Source organism: Zonotrichia albicollis, chromosome 7 (genome assembly GCF_047830755.1).
Source record: "Zonotrichia albicollis isolate bZonAlb1 chromosome 7, bZonAlb1.hap1, whole genome shotgun sequence".
Taxonomy (NCBI): domain Eukaryota; kingdom Metazoa; phylum Chordata; class Aves; order Passeriformes; family Passerellidae; genus Zonotrichia; species Zonotrichia albicollis.
Window position 1 is genome coordinate 36,088,080 of NC_133825.1, and position 22,705 is coordinate 36,110,784.

Here is a 22,705-nt window from a genome sequence, read left to right on the forward strand (position 1 = left end):
GATATAATAACTTATTTTGATATTGTGATATAAATCTTACTTTGGTGAATAAACTGAACACAATAGCTAGAAGGGAAACACGGCTTTTCTTATATTCAATTGTAATTTATTAAATGCAAAAAATTTAGAAAAGCTATTTCGGCAATATGGCCTTTCTCCTTCCTGGGAATATGACAAATATTGAAACAAGAAACATTGGAATAGTGTTTTGCAGATAGTATCTAAGAAATATCACTACATTATCTTTAAGGTCTCTCCCAGATCAAGCCATTTGATAAAAACAGTTGTTACATACTTTTTTGTTTCCTGGAACTCACAGTATGGATGTGATAAGCAGCCTTGAGAATACAAGAGGACTGCAAAAAATTACTGCAAATTTTTAAAATTATCTAATAATATACATTTCTAGTATTAACTTCCCATATCTAAAATAAGAAATGTTGATTATAATATCAGAAATTTGAGACAGACTTCCTGATGACCCCGCCTAGATCAAAATATTCTGTCCTGTAAGCAAAGGATACAATCATGTACTTAAATTATAGCCAAATTCCTGGAGCAGATTCTCAGAGAGACTGTTGGCTCACCATGGTTCATCCAGCTGGTGAAAACCTTTCTTGCAGGGAGACATCATTTTCACTTACTCTGCAATGACACAACTGGGTCTATGCTAATAGTAAAGAGTGAACTAGAGAGATCTCCTCAAGGCTCCTGAGAATTCTGCCCTGTGGCACATCCCATTTAATTCAACATACTCAAACCATAGAGAATTTTTAAGAAAAATACAGATGATCCCTTGGGATAATCAGGTCTAAATTTATACTTTGTAGAGGAAGTTTGATATGTTCTCTGTGGGAAGGAAGGATGGGCTTTCATAGATCAAAATTTTATGAGTTAATTTTTAAGAGCATATCATGAAGAAAAAAACAATGGATTGCAATGATACTTTTCATCTGACCTCTTTCTCCCTCCCCCTCTCTCTCAATCACTGCTTCGTACTAGAAGATATGAATTCATGAGAGCCAGCACTAATGAAAAATGCACTAGAACTTAACTGCATTTCAGAGCTGCTGGTGTCAAGGGAACAAGTAATGTCTCTGTCTGTCACAATGTAAATTATGTTGCTTCATATGATTCAGTTTGAAGATTCAGAAAATGGCATGACCAAAAAATAGCATATTTGCCAAACTTGATCTTTAATAAAGTATTTCTGATCACAGTCAAATGCCGATCCCCAATTACACCCCTATCATACTGCAGTAAATTGCAGGCAACTTGTTATAAATGATAGGGAACATTAACAAAGATCATTTTCTGAAGACCCTTTCAGCCTCAGCTGAATATTAGAAAGCACTAGTTTTTTGGTTTTTTTTTTTTTTTCCCTAGGGTTTTTCAGTGGACATAATAATTCTTTAAAATCTAAATATAGTAAGTCTTTGGTCTTTATAACTGGAATGTTTTTAGTATCTCCATTATGGTGAACAAATATCATGTGACAATTTCTAATAACATAATGAAGATTGGTGTGTGCAACTCATATTCAAGAGACAGCCTGCTTTTTTGGTAACTTAGTAAAAATTTCCCTTTAATCAATTTGTGATGGAAGACACAGCATTTCCTGCCAGGCTCTCTCAGGACTCTCTGAGCAGCCAGACGAACACAGCAATAGATCCATTCACGCTCATTTGTTGGTTTTCAGCTTGTCAGAATTCAGATCACGCAGCTAAATGTTCATCCTGAGAAAAGCAGGGTTAACACTGTGAACAAAGCACTAAGTGGGTGCCATGACCCCTGTGGTATCATGCAAGTCTGTAATATCCCCTCACTGTAAGGCAAGAGCCTCATCACAGGAGCAGTCGACAATAACAGAAGGAGAGGATTTTCTTGTATTTGAAAGTTTTGTGTGGTTTCTCCTTTTTGCAGTGAAAGGATTTAGCATAATTCAGCGTCCCAAAGATACTTAGCTACTGTTTAGCTGGGTGCAGCTGATTAATGTTTAGGTAGCTGAGAGAAATAACGAGCTTGGGAATGAACATGAAGAGCTGCTGCCACACTCCCAAGGAGAGGGGGAGGATGCAAGGGCAGCACTAGCACACCTCAGGGGGAGGCTCTTAGTCACCAAAACACCACAAACACAGCTCACCAGGAAGATCCCTTTCACTGATGCTTGCAAGACATCGCTCTGTACTCTGGAAGTGTTTGTGTGATGTACAGAAACTTGTCCACATACAACCTCATATAGAAGAGCAGACCCAGACACATACCTGCATGTAAACATCCATTAGCAATTTAGAAGACTTTGACCTCACTGACTGTAGTTCTGGGTCTGCTCTGCGTGCAGGTTTAAAGGACAGTTCAGACATTCCAAAACATGTGAAACAGGAAATCAGCTTTCTCATTCTAAAAATCATTCAAGGTTGAAAACAGCAAGAGAAGGGAATTGAAGCCAGTGGTATTGACTGTAGGTACTCTGTTATGTGCTGCTGAAAACTGTTTCAATTTGCCTCAGTTGTGGGTTTTTAGCTATAGTACTAAGGCTACAACTTTGAATACAAAGCAAAGGGCACAATCCATTCTGAAATTGCTATGACAGCTAGATATACAATTTTTCTAAAGAACTGCATGAGGTACATTTCCTAACAGCCCCACAATTTTAGAAAGAACATTTTAAAAAGCTTATCAAAATATGTTACATAAAAAAAAATAAGATGAAGTTTAACAGAGACAGTGACATCAACTGTTATCTGTTTTGCTGTTGCTTCTGCAACCTTATTTATGCACATCGATATTTTTTCATGACAGATACGGGATATTGGACTCTGTAATCTGAAGACTGCCATATTAGTTATCTTGCAAGACATTCATTGAATAAAAGAAGTGGGAGAACATTAGGAGATATATTTGTACCTAACCTTGAGATAAAACTTAATTATCTGTCTCTTTATCACCAATCTCTGGCGCAGCTAGCAGCTTATTTATTTTTTATTTTAAATGTTTAGAATGCAATTGTGCTCACTAGTTATCTTATTAAAAATGAAAGCAGCTGATTTTTTCCATGTCACTCTAGAAAGAAATGATTTTACAGAATATCTTTCAGAAGTATTTTCTGCTGGTCTGTGCTTCTGTCTAATCTGTATGGGCACAGAGCATCACATGAAAAATGCATGCACATAGCAGGCACAAAACCTAACACTACCTGTGCCTCAGCTTGGGCTGATAAGAAGTTCTGTACATTGCAGTAATAGCTGAATCTTGCATGCCCCTTTGCCTTTGCTGGCAAAATCTACCTTCAGATGAGTCACAAGCTTAAGTCTGCCAGGTTTAACAAATGTCCACAGAGGATGAACAGATAGAATTATTTATTTCTATTAAGAATACCACAGAGTATATTTTACAGGAAGTAATTTCATTATCTGTTGAAGTGCTAAGGTTCAGAATTTCAATACACAAAACTCAATGATGCATTAATTTGATCCACCTCATTAGCATCCAGGCACATTTAGAGAAAAATGCCAGAATTGTTACAGTTGGTTCCAGTCATCAAAGTGATGGGCCCTCAGGGCTTTAACTCTGTAATTAACAGATAATATATATTTCATGAATAATATATATAATAAAATATATATACTGTATGATGTACAGTGTACATAATGTATCTCATTATACATGATTAACATATAAAAAGAGGAAATATTTAAAATCATATTGCCATGAAGTCAAATTAGACTGCAAAAACGTTCCAAATTTGATCACTCTATCTAGAAGAGAGAAAACTTATAAAGAACCACAGCTTTCCATAATAGGGTACTTATTGCTACAGCTCTAAGAAAAGTAGGAGAAAAAGATCAAGGGCAGCTCATTTGTCTTGCTTCTGGAAATGAATATGCAAAAAGCAGGCAGAGAAACTGCAGCAACTCTTACAAGCCTGCATCCTTTTCTACTAACAGGTAAGGTCCCCTTTCAGATATTCTCTTCTATTTATTTTTACTTTTTCAGCTACTTTTTAGAATGGACCAAGCTTGGTGAAACAAATGTGGTGAGGCAATTTTTATGATTTCTTGGTAAATTCCACATGACAGATTTATGTACTGATTTTTGGCATTAGATCCCACTTACTGACTCACAAAAGGTACCTGTGTGTCTCCTACATCAAGTGCATATATAAGGAATACAAAACCACTCCCATGTGAACTGGAAACACCTTCTATCAAACACAACCCTTACCAAAGAAGGCTGAAGGACAACAGCTGAGCACAGAGTTCTGACCAAACACATTCACATATTTGTATTGTATACTTCTCAAAGTCTATAGAGAAGGATCACTGAAAAACCACCTCTTGTTTAAAAGTGTCTCATAGACTGTATCATTGGCTTCCTATTACTGACAGTCCTGACATATAAAAAAGCCTAACTCCATCAGCTATCTAATGATGTCAGATGGAGACAAATTAACACCTATTCACTCAAACTCAGGTGTTTTCCCTAAAGTACCCGAGGAACAATATGTATAAAGGCTGGCATTGGCTAATAGACACAAGAACACTGACTAGTTAAAACATTTCTTATAAATTACTGCCTTGAAATGTAAGCATCCTTAATGGATTTTATGGAAATATTATGACAAAGAATAATTCAGACTTTAATTTCATTAAAATCAGGAAAGGTAAAATGCCCCCAAAATGACCATTATCATTCTGAAAGAACAAACAATTACTAATTATGAGTTTAGCATGTTCTTGCTTAAAGTGATTCTTAATTTTACATATACTATGCCTGTTTTCTACATGAAGTGAAACTGATCCTTACTATTTTGAATCTAGTGCTCACCATTGTGAAATTGTATTAGACATTTCAGTGCCTGTGTCTCTAAGATACATGGTGCCCTGTGGGAGAAAAATAGCTTGGAATAATTTTACTTAGCTATTAAACAATTATACCCATGTTCTCTTACAGCTAGAAGGTGGTTTATCATTTCTATTGCTAAACTTAAAATAGCTACTATTTATTTTCACTGTCTGGGAACCTCTACATGACTGGTACAACAAAGATTCTAATTAGAGTCATCTTTCCTGTAACCTGACTGTCTATTGTTTTCCAACTCAAACAAGATTTGAATTTGAAGAACATACGCTATGCTGGGTCTATGTAACTTGTAACAATTTTCTACCTTAATAGTCACACTGGAGCATTTGAAAATTGGCAATTATTCATTTTGCCATGAGCTGGTAAGTGAAGGAGTGAAATTCTCATCTCTGAAGAATGGTGTAGTAAATAATGGATTAGCAAAGTCAGGCACTCTCAAGGAAAGACTATCCTCTTGCTTACACCTAACAAAGCTAAGGATCCAATATGGCACTCTTTCTCATCACAATACACATTTTATGTTAACTTTAATCAATTTCATCTCTAGAAATAAAGTGTTTTAAAAAGAAGAAAGATAGCTAGTTTTCTAACTAAAATCATGTTAGTAAAAATCTGACTGCAGAATCAGGCAGAAAAACTCAATTCATCTTCCTACAAATTTTTAACAAGTTGCGACACCATCACACAGTCATCTATAAATGCTGCTTGCTAAAAAAAATTGTTTTAAAATAAAATAATCTACATCTGTTTAAAAGAATACACTGTGGATTTTACTCAGAAAATACATTAAAAGTAGAATTTGTATTTTCTGACTTTCACTATAAAACTGAGGTCTTTAGGCTGAATTAACCATTCAGACTTGTCCATGATGTGTGGGAAATGAGAGGCACCTCCATAAGACAATTCATCCTGTCCTCACACAAACATTCAAGATGGACAGGAGGAATTGTTCTCTGGAAGTTCTTTTTCAGCCTCCCTCCTAAATCTGTATAGGGACAATATATAACTTTGGCTAGTAAGTAATTTTTTGATAGCTAAGCTTTAAAAAGATGAATTAATCTTCTCATGCCTTTGGCTTGAAATCCTGGTTTTGTGGTAAGGTTTTGCTAGGGTTTAATATTTTGTTTTTTCTTGTGCAGACTGACTGTTTTGGCTTGCAGTTTCAGCATCTCAGAGGCATGTGGCAAGAACTCCCACTGTCTTACACCTGCGATGCCATCAGAGACACGTGTGAGCTGATGGGGAGTGCAGACTGCCAGTGGCTCCTGAGACAGAACCACATCCCTGATGGGCACTGAGGGGAGTGCAGACTGCCAGTGGCTCCTGAGACAGAACCACATCCCTGATGGGCACTGAGGGGAGTGCAGACTGCCAGTGGCTCTGTGACAGAACCACATCCCTGATGGGCACTGAGGGGAGTGCAGACTGCCAGTGGCTCTGTGACAGAACCACAGCTCTGATGGGCACTGAGGGGAGTGCAGACTGCCAGTGGCTCCTGTGACAGAACCACAGCTCTGATGGGCACTGAGGGGAGTGCAGACTGCCAGTGGCTCCTGTGACAGAACCACAGCTCTGATGGGCACTGAGGGGAGTGCAGACTCCCAGTGGCTCCTGTGACAGAACCACAGCTCTGATGGGCACTGAGGAAGGTTGCTATCAGGCTATTAGGCTCTCAATACAAGTGTGGGCAAGAAGTAGAGCAGAAGAGATAAAGGTAAAAGGTCGTTACAGCACAGTTTCTGGTGATTAAATAAGGCTCAGAATCAAACCAGTTTTTGTTTTGGGTTTTTTTTTTCCTCCTTACTAAATCAATGAAACATTTCAATTCTTCCTGTTCAGATAAAGGTATCTGAACTTAGCCAATACATGTTCTACATATTCCCATCTTCTGAGTAGAGCTAACTATCATCACAGAATAAATACTCAGATTTTTGTACACACCCAGGTGGCTCAATTCTTTATGGATGCTATTTATAGTCTATAAAAAGTAAAATATACAGAAATAAGAATGAGAGTTCGCTTATAATTGACATCTTCTAGGAAGAAATTAAAAAAATAATGTAACTAATATTCCATACCTGAGTAGAGGTTGCTTTGGATAAGAAGGTTGGTCACTGTTTTGGCAAGGCTGAGGTTTTTTTGTGACTTGCTTATAAATATTCCTGGCAGTTACTCCGATCCATAGCATAGTGGAGAGTGTAGAATAATGCAGTACAATGCCAACCTAAAAAAAGAGTGGACAATTCAACAACTCAGTAAATGGATCAGTAAAACAAGAGTTTTGCAAGAATCTTATTTCATAAGGGCAAAACAAAAAAAAAATTAATTGAATTTATAAATGCAACTAACATCTGCACTTAAAACCAGTTATTTAATCCACCATAGATTGCCTTATCAGCAATACCAGAAGCAATGTTAGGAATTAGAAACATAAAACATTTGTTTTCTAAGAACCTGTTTAATGAAAACATTTTACACCTGGATTTAAAATTATGTGACTCTTATTTTGTATTGCACTCTTGAGCCTATCATGAGAATGCAATTTAAAATTTATTGAGTGGCCATTATTTTTGCTTGCTATTATGCTATTTCCTTAACTTTTCGTGAATAGCCTGCTGTAGTTCCCTCTCTGCTATACAGAGGCAAGGTTGACTTCCGGAAATGGCATGAGTGCTATTTGCACTGATAACTCCAGATTATTTTCAGACATATTTTAAGAAAATTATAAACTTGTCTACAGAATTTAAAAAGAAAATGAGAACTCTTGGCATTCCCCCTTAAAAAGAATTATAAACTCTAATAATGTTATTATCACTTTGTCCCCAAGAAACTGGTGTGTTTATCATTGAAAGGAAAACAAAGTACAAGCACCTCTAAAATGCTAACATCTTTGTTATGTTAGTAATTGTTATTCATTACTATGGAAGCAGTAATTGGAATTTTATCCAATCTCCAGTGCTTTATTACATCAGCTAAGTCTGCATCTGATTATATAAAATGAGGTTACCTTTGAAGCAATAACCTGACATTTTGCAGTGACAAGTAAAATATTGCTATAATTGGAAAGAACATAAAAGTTTAAGGAATACAGAGAATTGCTGAATAAAGCTAACACAAATCTATTATAATGATTTATTTGAACCAGTGTTCATTTTTGCTCCACTTAAAACAAAATAATTGATGGGTAAAGAAAAAAAATATCTATGCATTTTTTTTCTATTTAGTATTATAGCTCAAAACTTGAAGTTAGCAGCAAATATCATCAACAAAAAACCCTTTGTAATTTTCTCTGGGACTTGTTTGTCACTTTAGACAAGGGAGGACAAAGATTTACTGCTTGAGGTAAAAGAAGCAGAAATAAGAGAATGAGACAATTGTGTATTATGGGCTGGCAGACGCTGCCAGTTCAGGGACTGGTGCTGTGTGGACTGAGTTCACAGGCAGGTTGCAGAGTTTCTGTAGGGATGCCCTGAACAGGACCATGAGCAGGGAGGGGAGGCAGGAGGACGAGAAAGGGGGAGGAAGAAGGAGGCAGAAAAAATGAGAACAAAATGGAAAAAAAAAAAAATCTAGATATTTAGCTCCTAACCTCTTTCTAATTTCAGCATAGCCCTGCTGCTATATATTCTGTTTTTCACACAGGTACGTGCAATACAGTTGAAAGGAATTTCAGGTCAAAAGGCACCTACATGTGAAATTCTGAAAACATATATGACCATATGGATACAAATCATGAGCCACTTAAATGAATGTAAGACCTAAAAATAGTACAACAAAACAATTTTATTGAACTTTCAAGCAGGCAACTGAAAGGACTGAAATCTTCATGGCCATGCCACACCTGCATCACACTGCTGTTTTTCACAGCGTGCTCATGTTTCAGCAACTGAGTTACCTCTGGTATATGGAGAAATTGAACAAACATGGAGGAGGCAAAAATGTTATCATTTTCTGTACTAACTCTTTGATGATCTGCATCTCTCTGTCAAAAAAAGCCCCAAACAAAAAAAACAAACAAACAAAAAAACCCAGACCCCCAACCATTTGCATTTCTTGCTAGAAGGAAACAAGGATTTATCCTGAAGATACAGGACTTCCTTATGACTAACAGATTTGACGTGACACAGCAGAAGTGTGGGATTTGGAAGGGTGCACTGAGCTGTTACAGTAAATTCTAGAACTTTTGCTAATATTCACTAATAAATAGTAAAGAAAGGGTTGTCACACTCCCCATTGAAAGTTCAGCGTTTCAAAGCGCTGGGTTTTCCTCTCTGCCTCTTCCCTCCCCTTGTCTCCCCACCGACATCAGTTATGTCACAGAGATGCATCGTCCTCACCGTTGTGCTTGGGGACTGTGACTGCAAGTTCTTTTGTCCCCTCCAGTGGGGTCGCCCCTTGCTAACTCTCAGGCTAGGAAAACACCCGGGCCCTCCAGTAGAAATGCACGAGATAGCAGCTCATGACCCAGGAGGGAAGGATGAGGCTCAACAGAAAGACCAATGTGCCTTTGCTCTGTAAATTCTTTCTTGACTCTCTGAGCAAATGCAAACTGGAGGTGACGCACGATAACTCCAGGGTACAAATTTAGCTGTGTGTATCTGTTACTGGATTTCTACCTCTGTAAAGATTAAGAGGCCAAAAACTATATACAAAATTAATACCCAAGTAATAACTTAAAACTATTTTCACTATTAGCAGAACTTTTGTATTTCACATAAACTTTTATGGAAAGGGTTGTGTTTTCCACAGAGAATAAAGGATTGTGATTGGAAATATTGAAGTGATGACCCCTATTTTTAAGAAGGTTTTCCACTGACAGGCCAAATGGTACAAAAAACCTGCCAGAATATAAGCATTGATAAGAGCACTGTATCTAAAGCTCTTTAATAACCACAGTTATATGGCAAAAATTTTCTTGTTTTCTTGGATTCATTTTTAACTCGTCCTGTGTTCTCAGAACTCTTATCTTTGGGAATAAGCACTAGCCTTTTGAATAGAAGATTATACTTTTCTTCAGCAAGAAGATGCTGTCTGTTTGTGCTCCTTCAATATATTTCAGTACCCTAGAGATAAGTTAAGTTCCATATGATGCAGTTACCATGGTAATGACCAGAATACACATTTATGCAAAGCATTTTGGCACAAAAGGGTCTCTTGATTAGCTTGAAGTTGCACACAATTTTCTTTATTTTTCCCAAATTTTTAATTTAATTTCTTTTTTTTTTAGTTGTAATTATATTTCAGATAAGATTGTACTTCTTAATTCAGTTTTATTTAAAGAAGGACACAGATATGCACGAACATTCTGATTAAACTTTTAATCCTGCAATGAAAATTATTCTTTTCTGTGAGATGAAGGGGCTCAGGAATTTCTCTGCAGTCTGTAACACCAACGGATCTGAATATTTCATGATCTTTAAACATTTAGCATTAGCAAAACCCCATGCTCCCTTCACAGGTAGAAAATTTAGAGCAAAAAGTTCAGCTTTCTGAGTTGAACTTGTGGGCTGCTGGCTAGTATGGAATGAGCTTTGCCTTTCTAGCTGAAGATCTACTGCCTTACAGAAACAAATTCACAAGCAGCTTCACATATGACATTCATCAGGGAGAAGGAGATCTGAGCCTTGCCAAACTTATATGGAAGCTTTTATTTTATAAACCATATAGAGGTTCTAGCAGATGTGATTGGAGTGATCATGGAATAAAAAAATAAGATTCTGTCTCTCTCCATAACTTTTCTGCCTCCTGAATCTTGTGCCCAGTCCATTCTTCATGCTTCAACATGTTTGACTGATGATTTCACCCCTAGCATCCCTAAACTCATGGCTATCATTCTTTGCTCTAAAGCAGAAGCCACAAAACAGAAATCTTTGAGAGTACAGAATTGATGCCTCCCACACACAGGGAGTGATCCAGCAACAGTGGTGTCTCCTTCTCTCTCATTCTTCACATGAAAGGAGTGAGCTTCCTCCTGCCTTCTGAAGCAAACTGACCTGAGGCTGGGAGATGGAGGGGCTCACTGGCTGACTCAAGCACCTTTCTGGCAGTGGTGCGCCTCTGAGTTATCCCTGCAGCTCCTAAGACAACATCTGCCTTGCTTTCAAGATTTTGCCAGTGAACTCAAGAGTCTGGATTCTACAACAGCCAACATTCAGTGACACCCAGAATGAGATTCAAGGGAAATCTAAGGAGTCTGTAGATCCATTCACTTGGGAAATGGGAGGAGATGCAATCAACTCTTCTAGACCAGCACTCTAACATCAGGATTTTTGTAAATCATAATGACTGTAGAGCACACATGCAAGTGAAAGGTCTATACAAAATCCTCTCTGAAATAGATATGCAGGTTTAAAAGGGAATTTTAGATTTTTAGATTCCACATAAAAATAAATGTCTGACCATTTTTGAAAAGACTTTTTTTGTGTAACTGTATCATCTTGAAGGGGATTTGAAGGTTCTTCCAGCAATCACAGAAAATGGGGCCATTTCCATAGCATTAATTCCTGATGTTTAAAACTAACCTGTAACTACACATTTATAGGCAGAGGGTGATCCAAATAAAGCTAATTTAGAACCACCCTTTTAGGTTAAATTTGAAGGATAAAAGTTGACTTAGCCTATTATTTCACATTGATAAATATGCTGCAGTGATCTTTTGGTGGAAGTTTTAGGGATAATTACAATAGGAAAGGGGGTGGTTGACTGGCTTTTATGCAACATTTCAGTGATTAGGACAAAAAATACTTGCACTTGGAATCTTTTTCTATGCACTCAGGAAATAAAAAGTGAAATTTGCATTGATGCAGGTTGAAGTTGTGCTTTGAATTTTAGCAGAATGAAAGATACCTCTGGAATGGCAGCTGATGGTATTACACCTGTGGTATAACTAATATTTTAATGCTGCTTGAAGCAGTAACATTTTCACAAATATATTTTGAGCCCCAGTAACAGAGCTTTGGCACATTGGATATTAAATCACGGACTAATTGTCTCAGGGTTATCACAGGACAGAGGCATTGGGACTCAGAATTTTGTAAACACTGCTGTCAGAAAGCAAGAAAAGATCTGTGGCTGGGTATGATGTTCTCAAAGTGAGCAGTTTTTCAGCCTCTGTTAGCAGCTATTGGAGCCTTGTCTTAGATTGCTTGGACCATTTCCTCCATTAGCTCTGTCTAATTACATCAGACAATTTCTACCAGGAAATAGAGGACAGTCTTTGTCACTTGTATCTTTCCTATACTGTAACTACTGATGATACAATCAGGTAAATAAATAACTTAATGAAACTGGTTAGCAGACATATAGGGATGGTTCAATTCAGTTTCTCTAAGCGTGCACATTTATCTGCAGCTCAGGATCTGGCCCTATCCCACAGCAAAAGACAGATGCCACTAATAATGCACTTTATTAAGATACCCCTCTAGTTAATGTACTACTTATAAAAGGCTATTAATAACACATTTATCTCAATCAATTTTTCATTATAGCTGCTAATACCACACTGCTACCATGCAAGCTGCAAAGTAAATAATCAGACAACGCCTGAAACAACAGATGGTCATTTGTGACCATGTAATTACATGGCCATGGCTGCCCTACAAACTAATCTGCTACTATCACTTGCAAACTGCACACAAAGACAATAGTAAGTGATATTTCAATTTGCTAGAACTTACAAATTAATTATGACACAATACACTAGATATTGTGAGATATTTCTCTCCATCTAATGGACAATTTTGTTATTCAAATGAGCATCGTGTGACACACTTAGGTAGACTTCTCAGGTAGAACATCACAGTGCTTGCAGACCCACATGTGCTGTTTACTGATGGTCATGCACAAGGATACAAAAAAGGCTTCCAAAGCACCTCACTGAACACTCTAAGTGTGATAACTCTTACACTAGCTATGCAAGCTTTACAGTGACTCTGCTCTTGGCTCCTGACTTGCTATTTTCACCCATTCAAGGCATTCAGAAGAACTGGATTTAGTAACAGGCAAAAAAGCCAGGAGAACATTGGCTAAACAAAGTGCTTTACTACAGGAAATTACCAACAACATTCATGAGCCCTGGTGCACTTCTACAAAATCTGAGAGGAAGAAATGCTCAAGGCAAACAAATTGCAACACGCTCTCATCAGACATTACAGAAGATGACTGAAATGACTCACTTTACACATTGGACAGACTCAGCCTTTCCATTCAGAGCAGCTGAATCCAGCCCTGTCTGTGCATCTCATCACACTATTGCCCCAAAATGCTGAGGCAAGAGATGTGAAACAGTCCAGCAGGGCAAACAAGGGTTCTTAAATCACAAGTATGCTGGTCTGCTATGTCTCCTTAGGGATCATCCAGTGAAGCCAGGGCGACCCCCAGGCAAACAGTGCATGGGTTACAGAAGTGAAGCAGCAACTCCTACATATTCAATCCAAAATATTATGTTAAGAACTCATTTACAAGTTTCAATTCTATCAGTAAGAATTACTGAGACAGATACTTACAGCTTGACATATAATTGGATATTTAATGCGATTGATTCCACCAGCAAAAACAGCAAATGTGAGAGCAGTATGGAAACAAAAGTTGAGAAGCATGTGCCATCCTTTTCTGCTTATTCGGATTGTGCTGTTGAAAAAAAAAATAATCACATTTTAAAATTAAAAACCCCAACATATTTATTATAAAGATTACTATTTGGGAAAAACACTTAATTTAATAGAATAAATAGAATAGAATTCTCAGATTCTTGGATACGTATATAACAATCTACCCACAGGACAGAGTTTGACCTATATAGCATTGAAATAAATGACTAAAAGGCAAAATAAATAGTAAAAATCATAAAATTCTACTGATTTTGTTTCCTCCACCAAATAAAGCATTTAAAGTGGAGTACTAAAAGCAAAAGCTTATTGCATAGCTTCACATATGCAGAGCTTTAACAAGACATCTCTAAAGGACTAAATGGAAGCTGAATATCAGAAGACATTGCATTAACTTCACATAATTAATATTTAGCAGCTTCTACAGCACAATACATTCCTACTCATTTAAATTGCAAATGGTCTTTAACCAGAAGTATGTAGTTAAAATGGCATTTATATAAATTTTTCATATCAAAGAAAACACAAGTTTTCTAAACCCAAAATTTAAAAGACAAAGAAAGTTCCTTTTATCCAGTGACAGCTACCAGTCTTTCAACCAAACTTGGTCTTAAAAGTCATTATGGCAAGTGTAGCTGACCAAAGGGCTGCTCGACTGGAATTTGCCAGAAAGCACCTTAATAGTGTTCATGTTGAGTTTATTGACTTACAAATCTTAGGAAAAGTGTACAGAAAATGTAAACATATATGTGAGGAAAGCTCAGAAACAGCTTAAGAGAGGTTGACATAAACTTTGATTTCTCTGGTGTAAATCACACTGCTGATGTTATTCTCCAACAGTAATTCAAATTCAAGTGTTGTGCCGACCATTTAATATGTGCTTAAAATGGAATTCTTACCTGTGATGGACAATGTAGGTGATAATGGAAGCAAACAGGCACAACAACATCACCGCAGTACATGCATAAACCACAGGGTGCAGAAACTCCCCTGGGTACTGGGGGAAAGACAGCACTGTCTTAAAATCCTGTGGAAAGAGCAAAATGATTTAACATTGTTAGGCATGTGTGAAACTGGGACTTCATTCCAATATGTCCTGTCATTTCTAGCTGTTCCCTTTCAAGGGCAGGAAAAAAAAAAGATGAACTTTTAATGTAGATGCAGTTCATGAATTTGCAATAACAGACTGCTCCTTCCTCATCTGCATACAGTTTGCTAGACAGAAATTAACCTTTTTGTACAAGCAGACATATCCTAATTTAAAAAAAAAAGGTCTGAAAAAATACACAGAATATTACATTTTCCCAGAATTAGCAGTATCTGGTCCTCCTGATAACATGAATTTTATGAGTGTATTTTACTAAGATATTAAGAACAACATTTCAAATCACCATAAAGGTCACCAAATGGCATATATATGGCTGCAGAAGAACCACTCAAAGTAAAAAGAACCATGAGAATACACTCAAATTATCAACTCACTCAAATATAATTACCAGTTGATGTAACTCCTGTAACCCAGTGACCTTCACACTTAGTTGGAAGTACTCTATTCCCTATAGTAATTCTAAAGTAACTTGGACAGCTATATTAACAGCAGAGTAAAGATCCATATGTTCCTTTTGAACATGTTAGCACCTAGTGACACAATTCTTCATGAAAAAGAATGAAAAACTATCCATATCTTTGTAAAATTAACCTTATCAAATTCCCATTCTAAATTACACATTTAGGAGAGCTAAATCTGGAGGTGTGATGGATGGAAAGCAAAAGGAGCCCATTACATAAAACAGAATGTCTTCAGACTGTCTGAATGAATTTGGACCATCTGAATTACAGCAAACATTACATTCCCTGTAATGCATAAAGCCACATTTGCTTGTGGCACTACTTTTCTGCACACAGATACTAAAATTTATACATAAAACCTGAGTGCAAACTCAATGTCATCTACATGCCACTTCCCATGTGCAGAGGCACCAACTCTGCACATAAAAATGAATATACATCCCAGCAGACAAAGCTAAAATCTGAAATACTACCAAATATGACAATCCAGCACTCTAACTTTTAAAATATTGGCAAACATTTAAAATACTTTCTTCTTATTTGTCAGTTTTAGGTTCCCTTAGAAGAAGGTTCAATACATTATTTTGCAGAAGAAGATTCAATACATTATTTTTGAAATCTCCCCTTAGGAAACTGGGACTGTAATGCTAATACCTCTGTTTAATTGCATTTGCATGCAGAGAGCTGATTTCTAGCACCATTATTTATGAATATGAATTTGTCCACGTACAAGCAGATAATGTTCATGAGTATATGCAATTACTAAATGGTGAGAATTTAGTTTACCTTCTAAAATGATCCTCTCAAGTAACTGATGCCCTGGTAGTTATTATTTTCATTTGTTATCAGCTTTAAAGTTTTTCTAAGATTGATTGTACAAGTTTCTCCAGATGCATATGAATGTCAGTTCTAAACAGAGCAGCTCACAACGTATATAAAAAGGACCATCAAAATGAAAAAAATAACTTACGAACAAAATGCCAACTACATGTTATCACATCCCATTTCTCTCCAGGTTCTTCCTCAGCCTGCATGTTAAACCTCAGTTCAACCTGCTCTGTCACTCCTGTCCTTCGCACAAGTTCCCTCTCTGCCCTGCCCAGTTCACCAACACCCCGGGCGAGAGGGGGAGTCACTTCCATGGAGGAACTCAGCTTATGCTGTCCCATCTAGAGGTGTCAGTTCCTGCTGCTCTTCCCTCAATCACAAATGGAAAAGAAGAGGAAAAGAACTCTGTCTTTTGATGTGCTAGTTTTTTTAACATGGCAGAACCAGGCTCTTAAGGCCTTCTCATTTTTGTTTTCTTCCAGTGTGCATGAATAAACACTCAGGATACCATGACTTCGTAACTTTCAAATAATTCCTTAAAAGTCTGTTGTCTCAGAACTGTCTCTGAATGTCCACTCAAACATCCTGTTTCACCCTGATCATCTTTTTCTCCCATGTTTTTATTTGCATTGTCTCCCCATTAATTCTTTTATAGAGTAAGTCCCTTGAGTTAGATGAATATTTAACAGGAATGTTCAATACAATTGTAGCTCATACTAGGACTAGTAATGCAAACAACTGGACAATTTAAACAGAAATACTCTGCTAAAAATGACAGAACATTACTTCTAGCTCCTACTGATGTAATTATATTTTCATATACTATAGTACACTTTGCCATAAATTTAGGCACACAATTTCTCTGCATTCAGAAATCTGTTACTGTAACTATACAGTAGTAACAGCACAGTTATTTAAAGAAATAAGTAAGTTGGATATCACTGTGAAAAGTTAAAGTTGTGAAAAAGGAAGCAGAGTGAAGTTACACATTTGAAAGCTGTAGCTACACATTTGAAAAAAATGAAAGCAATTTTACTTGAGTACCATCACTGTGTACTCAAGAACTAGTTTTTAATAGTATAAATGCAAGATTCAACATCTCCCTGTGTTTGATCATCAGTATAAATCAAATGCCATGTGTCCTACAGGAATACAGTCATTTTGCCTGCAGAAGAATGAAGAACAATCAGCACCTTAGAGCTAATTCCATTTTTAAGCACGAGTTTTATCTCTTATCTAAACTTCTGTTGTAAATAAATCGTAAAATTTTGAGTATGAAAATCATTAATGCCAAAGTAGAATATCCTTTTTAGAAGTTTTGTACATTGAAAACTGATTTCATTATAGATATATAAGAGATGTATCTTGTCTGCTCTCTGATGATAATTAAACCTTATTGATCCATCAACTTCCCTTGAGTAATCTTCTGGGGAAGACAACATGCAGAAAAGAAGCATTTTTTTAAATGCTGTATGCAAAGCAGCAAAATTGTATGTTACATTTTAAAAAGTTAGGTTTGATTTTATTTCCTAGAGGGGATTCAAATCATTATGACATTGAAAAATCACAGTAATTATCCCAGGAAAATGAATACTTATGAGATTTTGACCATTACAAACTGGTGTCTACGACTACAAGGCCCATTAGCTGTTGTCCAATGAGAAACTGTAATTGATTCACCCTTTTAAGATGGTGTGAAACAAACCAAGACAGTGGTGAGCACTTGGGGCACATGAGATGAATCCCATACTGGGCCCCATTACCAAGACTGCACACAGCAGAGGAGGGAAATAATTATTCCCTTCTATTCACCACTTGTGAGCCAAATCTCAACTACTGTGTCTAGTTTGGGCACTTCAGTACAAGAATGACGTTACTGAATTGAAAGGAGCCCAGTAGAAGCCACCAAGACAATAAAATGTCCCAAGGCCTGGATTCCAGCCCCTTAATTTCCATCTATCTTCCAAGAGTTGGCATATTTTACTGAGTTTTACAATCTGAATCCATTTACCTGCTGGCTGAAGTTGCACCATGATGAATGCAAGATCCATTAAGCCAACAGAAAGGAAAAACAGAAAGAAAGAGCTTGAGCCAGAGATCTAATTTGTGATAAAATCACTGCCTTTTGGAGGAGACAAGCATGGAATTTTGAGCCCAGTTTATGCTTTTTACAGAGCAAATAATACATATTATTAAATGCAATTTAATAAAAAGTACATGGAAGGAAAACTAAATAAAAAGCACATCTTGCTCTTAAGAGTACTCTAATTCCAAGGCTTTGTGCAAAAGAATGTCAGTCAGGAATATTCTTAAAAAAGCAGCCTTTTCTGGGGGCTGGACTCAATACTATCCATGTGGGCTCAGCATTCTCTGATGATCATGAGCATTGCATGAGCAGAGAGCACTGCATGCCAGCTGAGGACTGAAGTGAGGAGCATGTGCCTCTCCTTGCAGGCTCTTCACACTGGGAAACATCTATACATGTGCAACTAATCTAATTCCAGGGAATTCTGCAGCTCCCACTACAACAAATGTTAATTTTACATATAGCAAGTAAACTTTCTGGATCACTCTCACAATCTTTGGTGCATAAACTCTGCTAAGGTCTATGCTATATGTGTTTAAATTTGTGGTTAAACATTAAAAGAGACTTGAAATGTTCGTTCTTAAGCCTCTTGTTATAGGCAGTCTGATTTTTCAAAGTACAGAACAATGTTTCCACAGCCTGCTATGAGAAAACCCTGTGTTCTCTATGGGGAAAAGTCAAATACTGTAATTACGCCAACCTTCTAAATGACATCTCTGTAATACTTCCCCGACTCATGAATTAATTTCTCAAAAGGCTTAGACAGGCTGCTTAATTTGCAGAAGACCTGAAAGATGGAAGTTTAGAATTCTGTGTTCAGAATTGAACTGAACAGGTTTAAGAAATTCTGCAATTGTTTCTAGCAACAATGAAAATATTGAAAAAGTAGCTTTCTTCGTACCAGATTGGAAAGACTACAAAGATTGAGGGGATGCTTGCAAAACAACAAGAGAAAAGTGCCCTAAGTCTTACTGTGATCCATTCCTAGTATCCTGCCTCTTCTCAGTTTCCCATTCACACCATTTTCCAAGGTTTGCTTCCAGAACAGTTTCAAATGTGCTCTGGCTTTGTCAGTTCAGTCTCCCCAGCCCTAATTATTTCATACAAGCATCCACTGAATGTATGCTACTTCTACAAATAATTAACCTTATGCACATAAAGCAAAACCAAAAACCCAACAAAATCCACATCTATGCTGCTTGGAACAATATGACAAATTGTGACAGAATAGGAAAGGAGCTGCTTATAATTTCATGTTGATTTAACCTTATGTTGATTTAACTTTTAGGATTACAATTAGAAGTGCTAAGAATATTTATTAATCCATTTTATGTTAATTGGGAAGTGTCATGCTTAGATTTAATAATTTTATTTGTGTTTATTTGGCAGATTTGAGGAAATTACTATTGACAAAGCAGTCTAAAGGGGAAAGGAAATGCTGTATACAATTACAGTAATATCCATCACTATTGAATTTCTATTGCATTCTAAGAAAAATGAAAGGAAGAACAAAGGACAATGTATGCCAAAACATATTTAGCAAATTTTGAAATTCATTGTTGCTATTGAATATTTTTGTCATCTCATGAAGAGTTATTCCTCAGATACAGAGGTCTCTGGATTGGTCATAACATACACACACATTGTCCTGAAAAATTAAAATACTGATGTACAACTTTGTTCACACAACAACATAAATATTCAGTATTTAAGAAGCAAATACTTATCATTAGCTATGATAAAGCTTCAGAGTCTATAAACTTATGATTTTACTCTAAAATAGAAAGTCATATTGCGGAGTTCAGGACCCTAGAGGCTTTGGACACCTCCAAAAGAAACTAGAGCGTAACAAACTCTCTTCCTCCTATAGGTAACAGAAGAAACAAAAAATAGAGGACTAGTCTGAGCGCACAGTACATGAAGTAAAAAGCAGGAATGTAATGTGGGAGTTAGATCATAGTATTTTACTCTCACCTCTAGGACATACGACTGAAAACCTGATCAGAAATAGATAATGCTCTGTTGTGTCTGACTCTATTATTTCACTTCTATTTGCCAGCACAACCCAGAGCAAAGTGAAAGTGTGAGGCCACGTGAGGGAAGGAGCATGTACCTCCTTCCCAACCCAACCTCCAAACTAAACTTTCTCTCTCATTGACATCACTTGAACAACTGTCACAGAGAGAAATCAAAGGGCTCTACATGACTCCTCTCACTTGAAGTATGCTCATGCTTATTAATTATCAATCGTTGTTGATAAATCCTTGATTGCTACCTTTCTAAAAAAAGGACTCTAGAAAACCTTTATTTTAACCCTTTTATGTTACATAGGCATAGGCAACTTCTATGAAACCACCTTAGGAAACTTTTTCTTACTGTTTAAAAAGGTGCCAAACCAGAATATGTGCTGTGCAAACCATAAAATGGACAGTTGGATTGACTGAGGCTTCTGCTTCAGCTTAATCTACAGCAGGATATACACAATTCTGATGGCAATGCAAAGCTTTAGTGCTACTTTTTAGTTTACAGATATTACTTCAGTTTTCTGCAATTACCCCCAACCATAATAATCAATTATGAATTTTTGTTGTTTAACAGATTAGAGAATTACAGATTAATGACATGTATCATGATATTGTAGCTAATTTCATTAGTTACACACCATATGCCAGGTATCTTGAATTTGCTGATGGTTTGTTAGTATTTAAAAACTGTTTAGGCATATAGATATAAATTAATAAGGTACACATAAACACATTATACTATTCATTTTATAAATTAATAAAAATGCAGAACAATGAAGTATTTTCATTTCTGATATGAGAATTGAACTGCCCAGAAAAGCATAATTTCTATCAAATAAAATAATCCTTGACTTTATGCCACAAAACAGTAATTAAGAAATAATACTTGAATGAAAATGTTTGGACATAATGAAGCTACAAAAATTTCCTGTTATCTATTTAGAAAGACAATGACTGAAAAGTGGATTTGTGTGTGTGCATATTTATATATGGAGATTTTAAAATTACTTGTCATCTTTTTCCTTGAAAGTTACTGTGAAACATGAGCTAGGAAACATATCCCATTGTTTGCTACCATAGAAATTGCAAAGCAAGGGTGATTCTAAGATTTTACTTTCTTGTCTTGCACAGATAAAATTGGAAAATGCACACATGAAATAAAGCACAGTCAAATGCTCATAAACAAACAAACACAATGCCTAAAGCAGAATTACATACCAGATACAAAAGCTCCAGTAAAAAGTGCCTCAGTTGCCTTTACAGTTGTAGAAAAACCCATCTCCTACATCTTATAAGAGATAAATGGGATTTTCAACGCAAAAATTACCTGCAGCCCTTGTATCAGTATTCAACTTTTCAAACAAAAAGAAATTATGGAATTGGTTGATTGCAAACTGTTAGTTAACATTTAGTAACTGCTCAAAGTTTAACAGCAACGTGCTGAACTCAAGCAGTTGAAGAAGGAGGAAGCCATTTTGGGTGTGGCACCTGCAAAGTCAACAGGTGCTTCCTTTAATTAATTTAGAAAAACACCCTCAAAGCAAAATTATGATTCACATTCTGGGAAACAAGAGGCTGGGGGGAAAGGGAACTCACAGGAGTTGTAGAAAATGAGGTATATTTGCTGTCATCAAATCTGAGGAACAGCTCTTACATTCTGAGCAATTCTATAGTGGGTAAAAAAATGTTCAACTAATTCTCAGGGAAATCAGTTCTTACAAAGTGGACGATAATATCTGCATTTAACTCGTGGGCAGCAGAGCTTTGTGCTATGATTGGCTGCCATCTGGGCTCCATCTGACAGCAGCAGATTGGTATTCTCTGCACACGTCCTCGCAATTCCTGTCGCCTGTGTTTGCTGTCCCTTACACATACACACAATACATTATTTACTCAACTATAAACATTTCTGTAATGTACACAAGCAGCATCTACAGTGCAATCATGCATCAGCATTCAAGAGCAATCTAGTATTAATAGTACACACATCTACTCTTTTTACAACTGTTTTATAATAAATATTTTTAAGGGTGCAAAGATTTTCTAAAGCTTAGAAACATTTCAGTTTCTTGTTTGCTTTCCTCTAGTCCCTGAATAATAAGAGTTCATTATTGCATGCATAATATTTTTGCTTTCATGAAGGTAACTTTCTGTTAAGCAGGTTAGTTAAATAACTGCAATGGGAACTGTAAGTGTGACTGAGAACAGAGCAAAGCAGCTGATGTGTTAGCACTGCACAGGAATATTTTCCTTCAGAAGCAGCAATTTCGTAAGTAGGCTATCAGCATCGGTGCACAAACCAAAACTCCCACAGAATCAACAAGGACAGCTCTGTCCACACTTAAAAGAGCAGAAGATGCTATTCCTCTCCATTTATTAAATGATTCAACATTGCGGTATGCCTGCAACTAATTAGTATGATCAACACAGTGCAGGGCAGGAACAAAAGCAGACCAGCCTCTGAGATGTGCTGATGTAAAAGCACACAGGAGTATACATTTTTAAACCCTGTCATATAATTTATAACCATTGTGTACTAATCATTCCTTGATGGAACTTTCATTTATAAGACTGAAGTTAATGTCATTTCTGATTAGGCCAGTCTCAGGATATTAAAACTGACCACCAGGTTCATTCACTTGCTAGCAGTTAAGTAACTTACTTTCTTTTAGACTGTTTTGTACTAAACATTATAAAAACCCAGGTCAGCTACTGACAAATCAGAATGA

The 22,705-nt window shown here is 36.6% G+C and overlaps 1 protein-coding gene across 2 annotated transcripts in view; it reads right to left on the reverse strand.

Moving 5' to 3' along the window:
* Positions 1–22,705, reverse strand: part of ADGRA1 (adhesion G protein-coupled receptor A1) — a 251,711-nt gene that overhangs the window by 24,767 nt on the left and 204,239 nt on the right. For both annotated transcript variants that reach the window (XM_074545040.1, XM_026799616.2), the window contains 3 exons: positions 14,369–14,496; positions 13,368–13,491; positions 6,942–7,087 (listed from right to left, as the gene is read on the reverse strand). In XM_074545040.1, the coding sequence (XP_074401141.1) occupies positions 6,942–7,087; positions 13,368–13,491; positions 14,369–14,496 (398 nt within the window). The remainder of the gene's footprint in view (positions 1–6,941; positions 7,088–13,367; positions 13,492–14,368; positions 14,497–22,705) is intronic.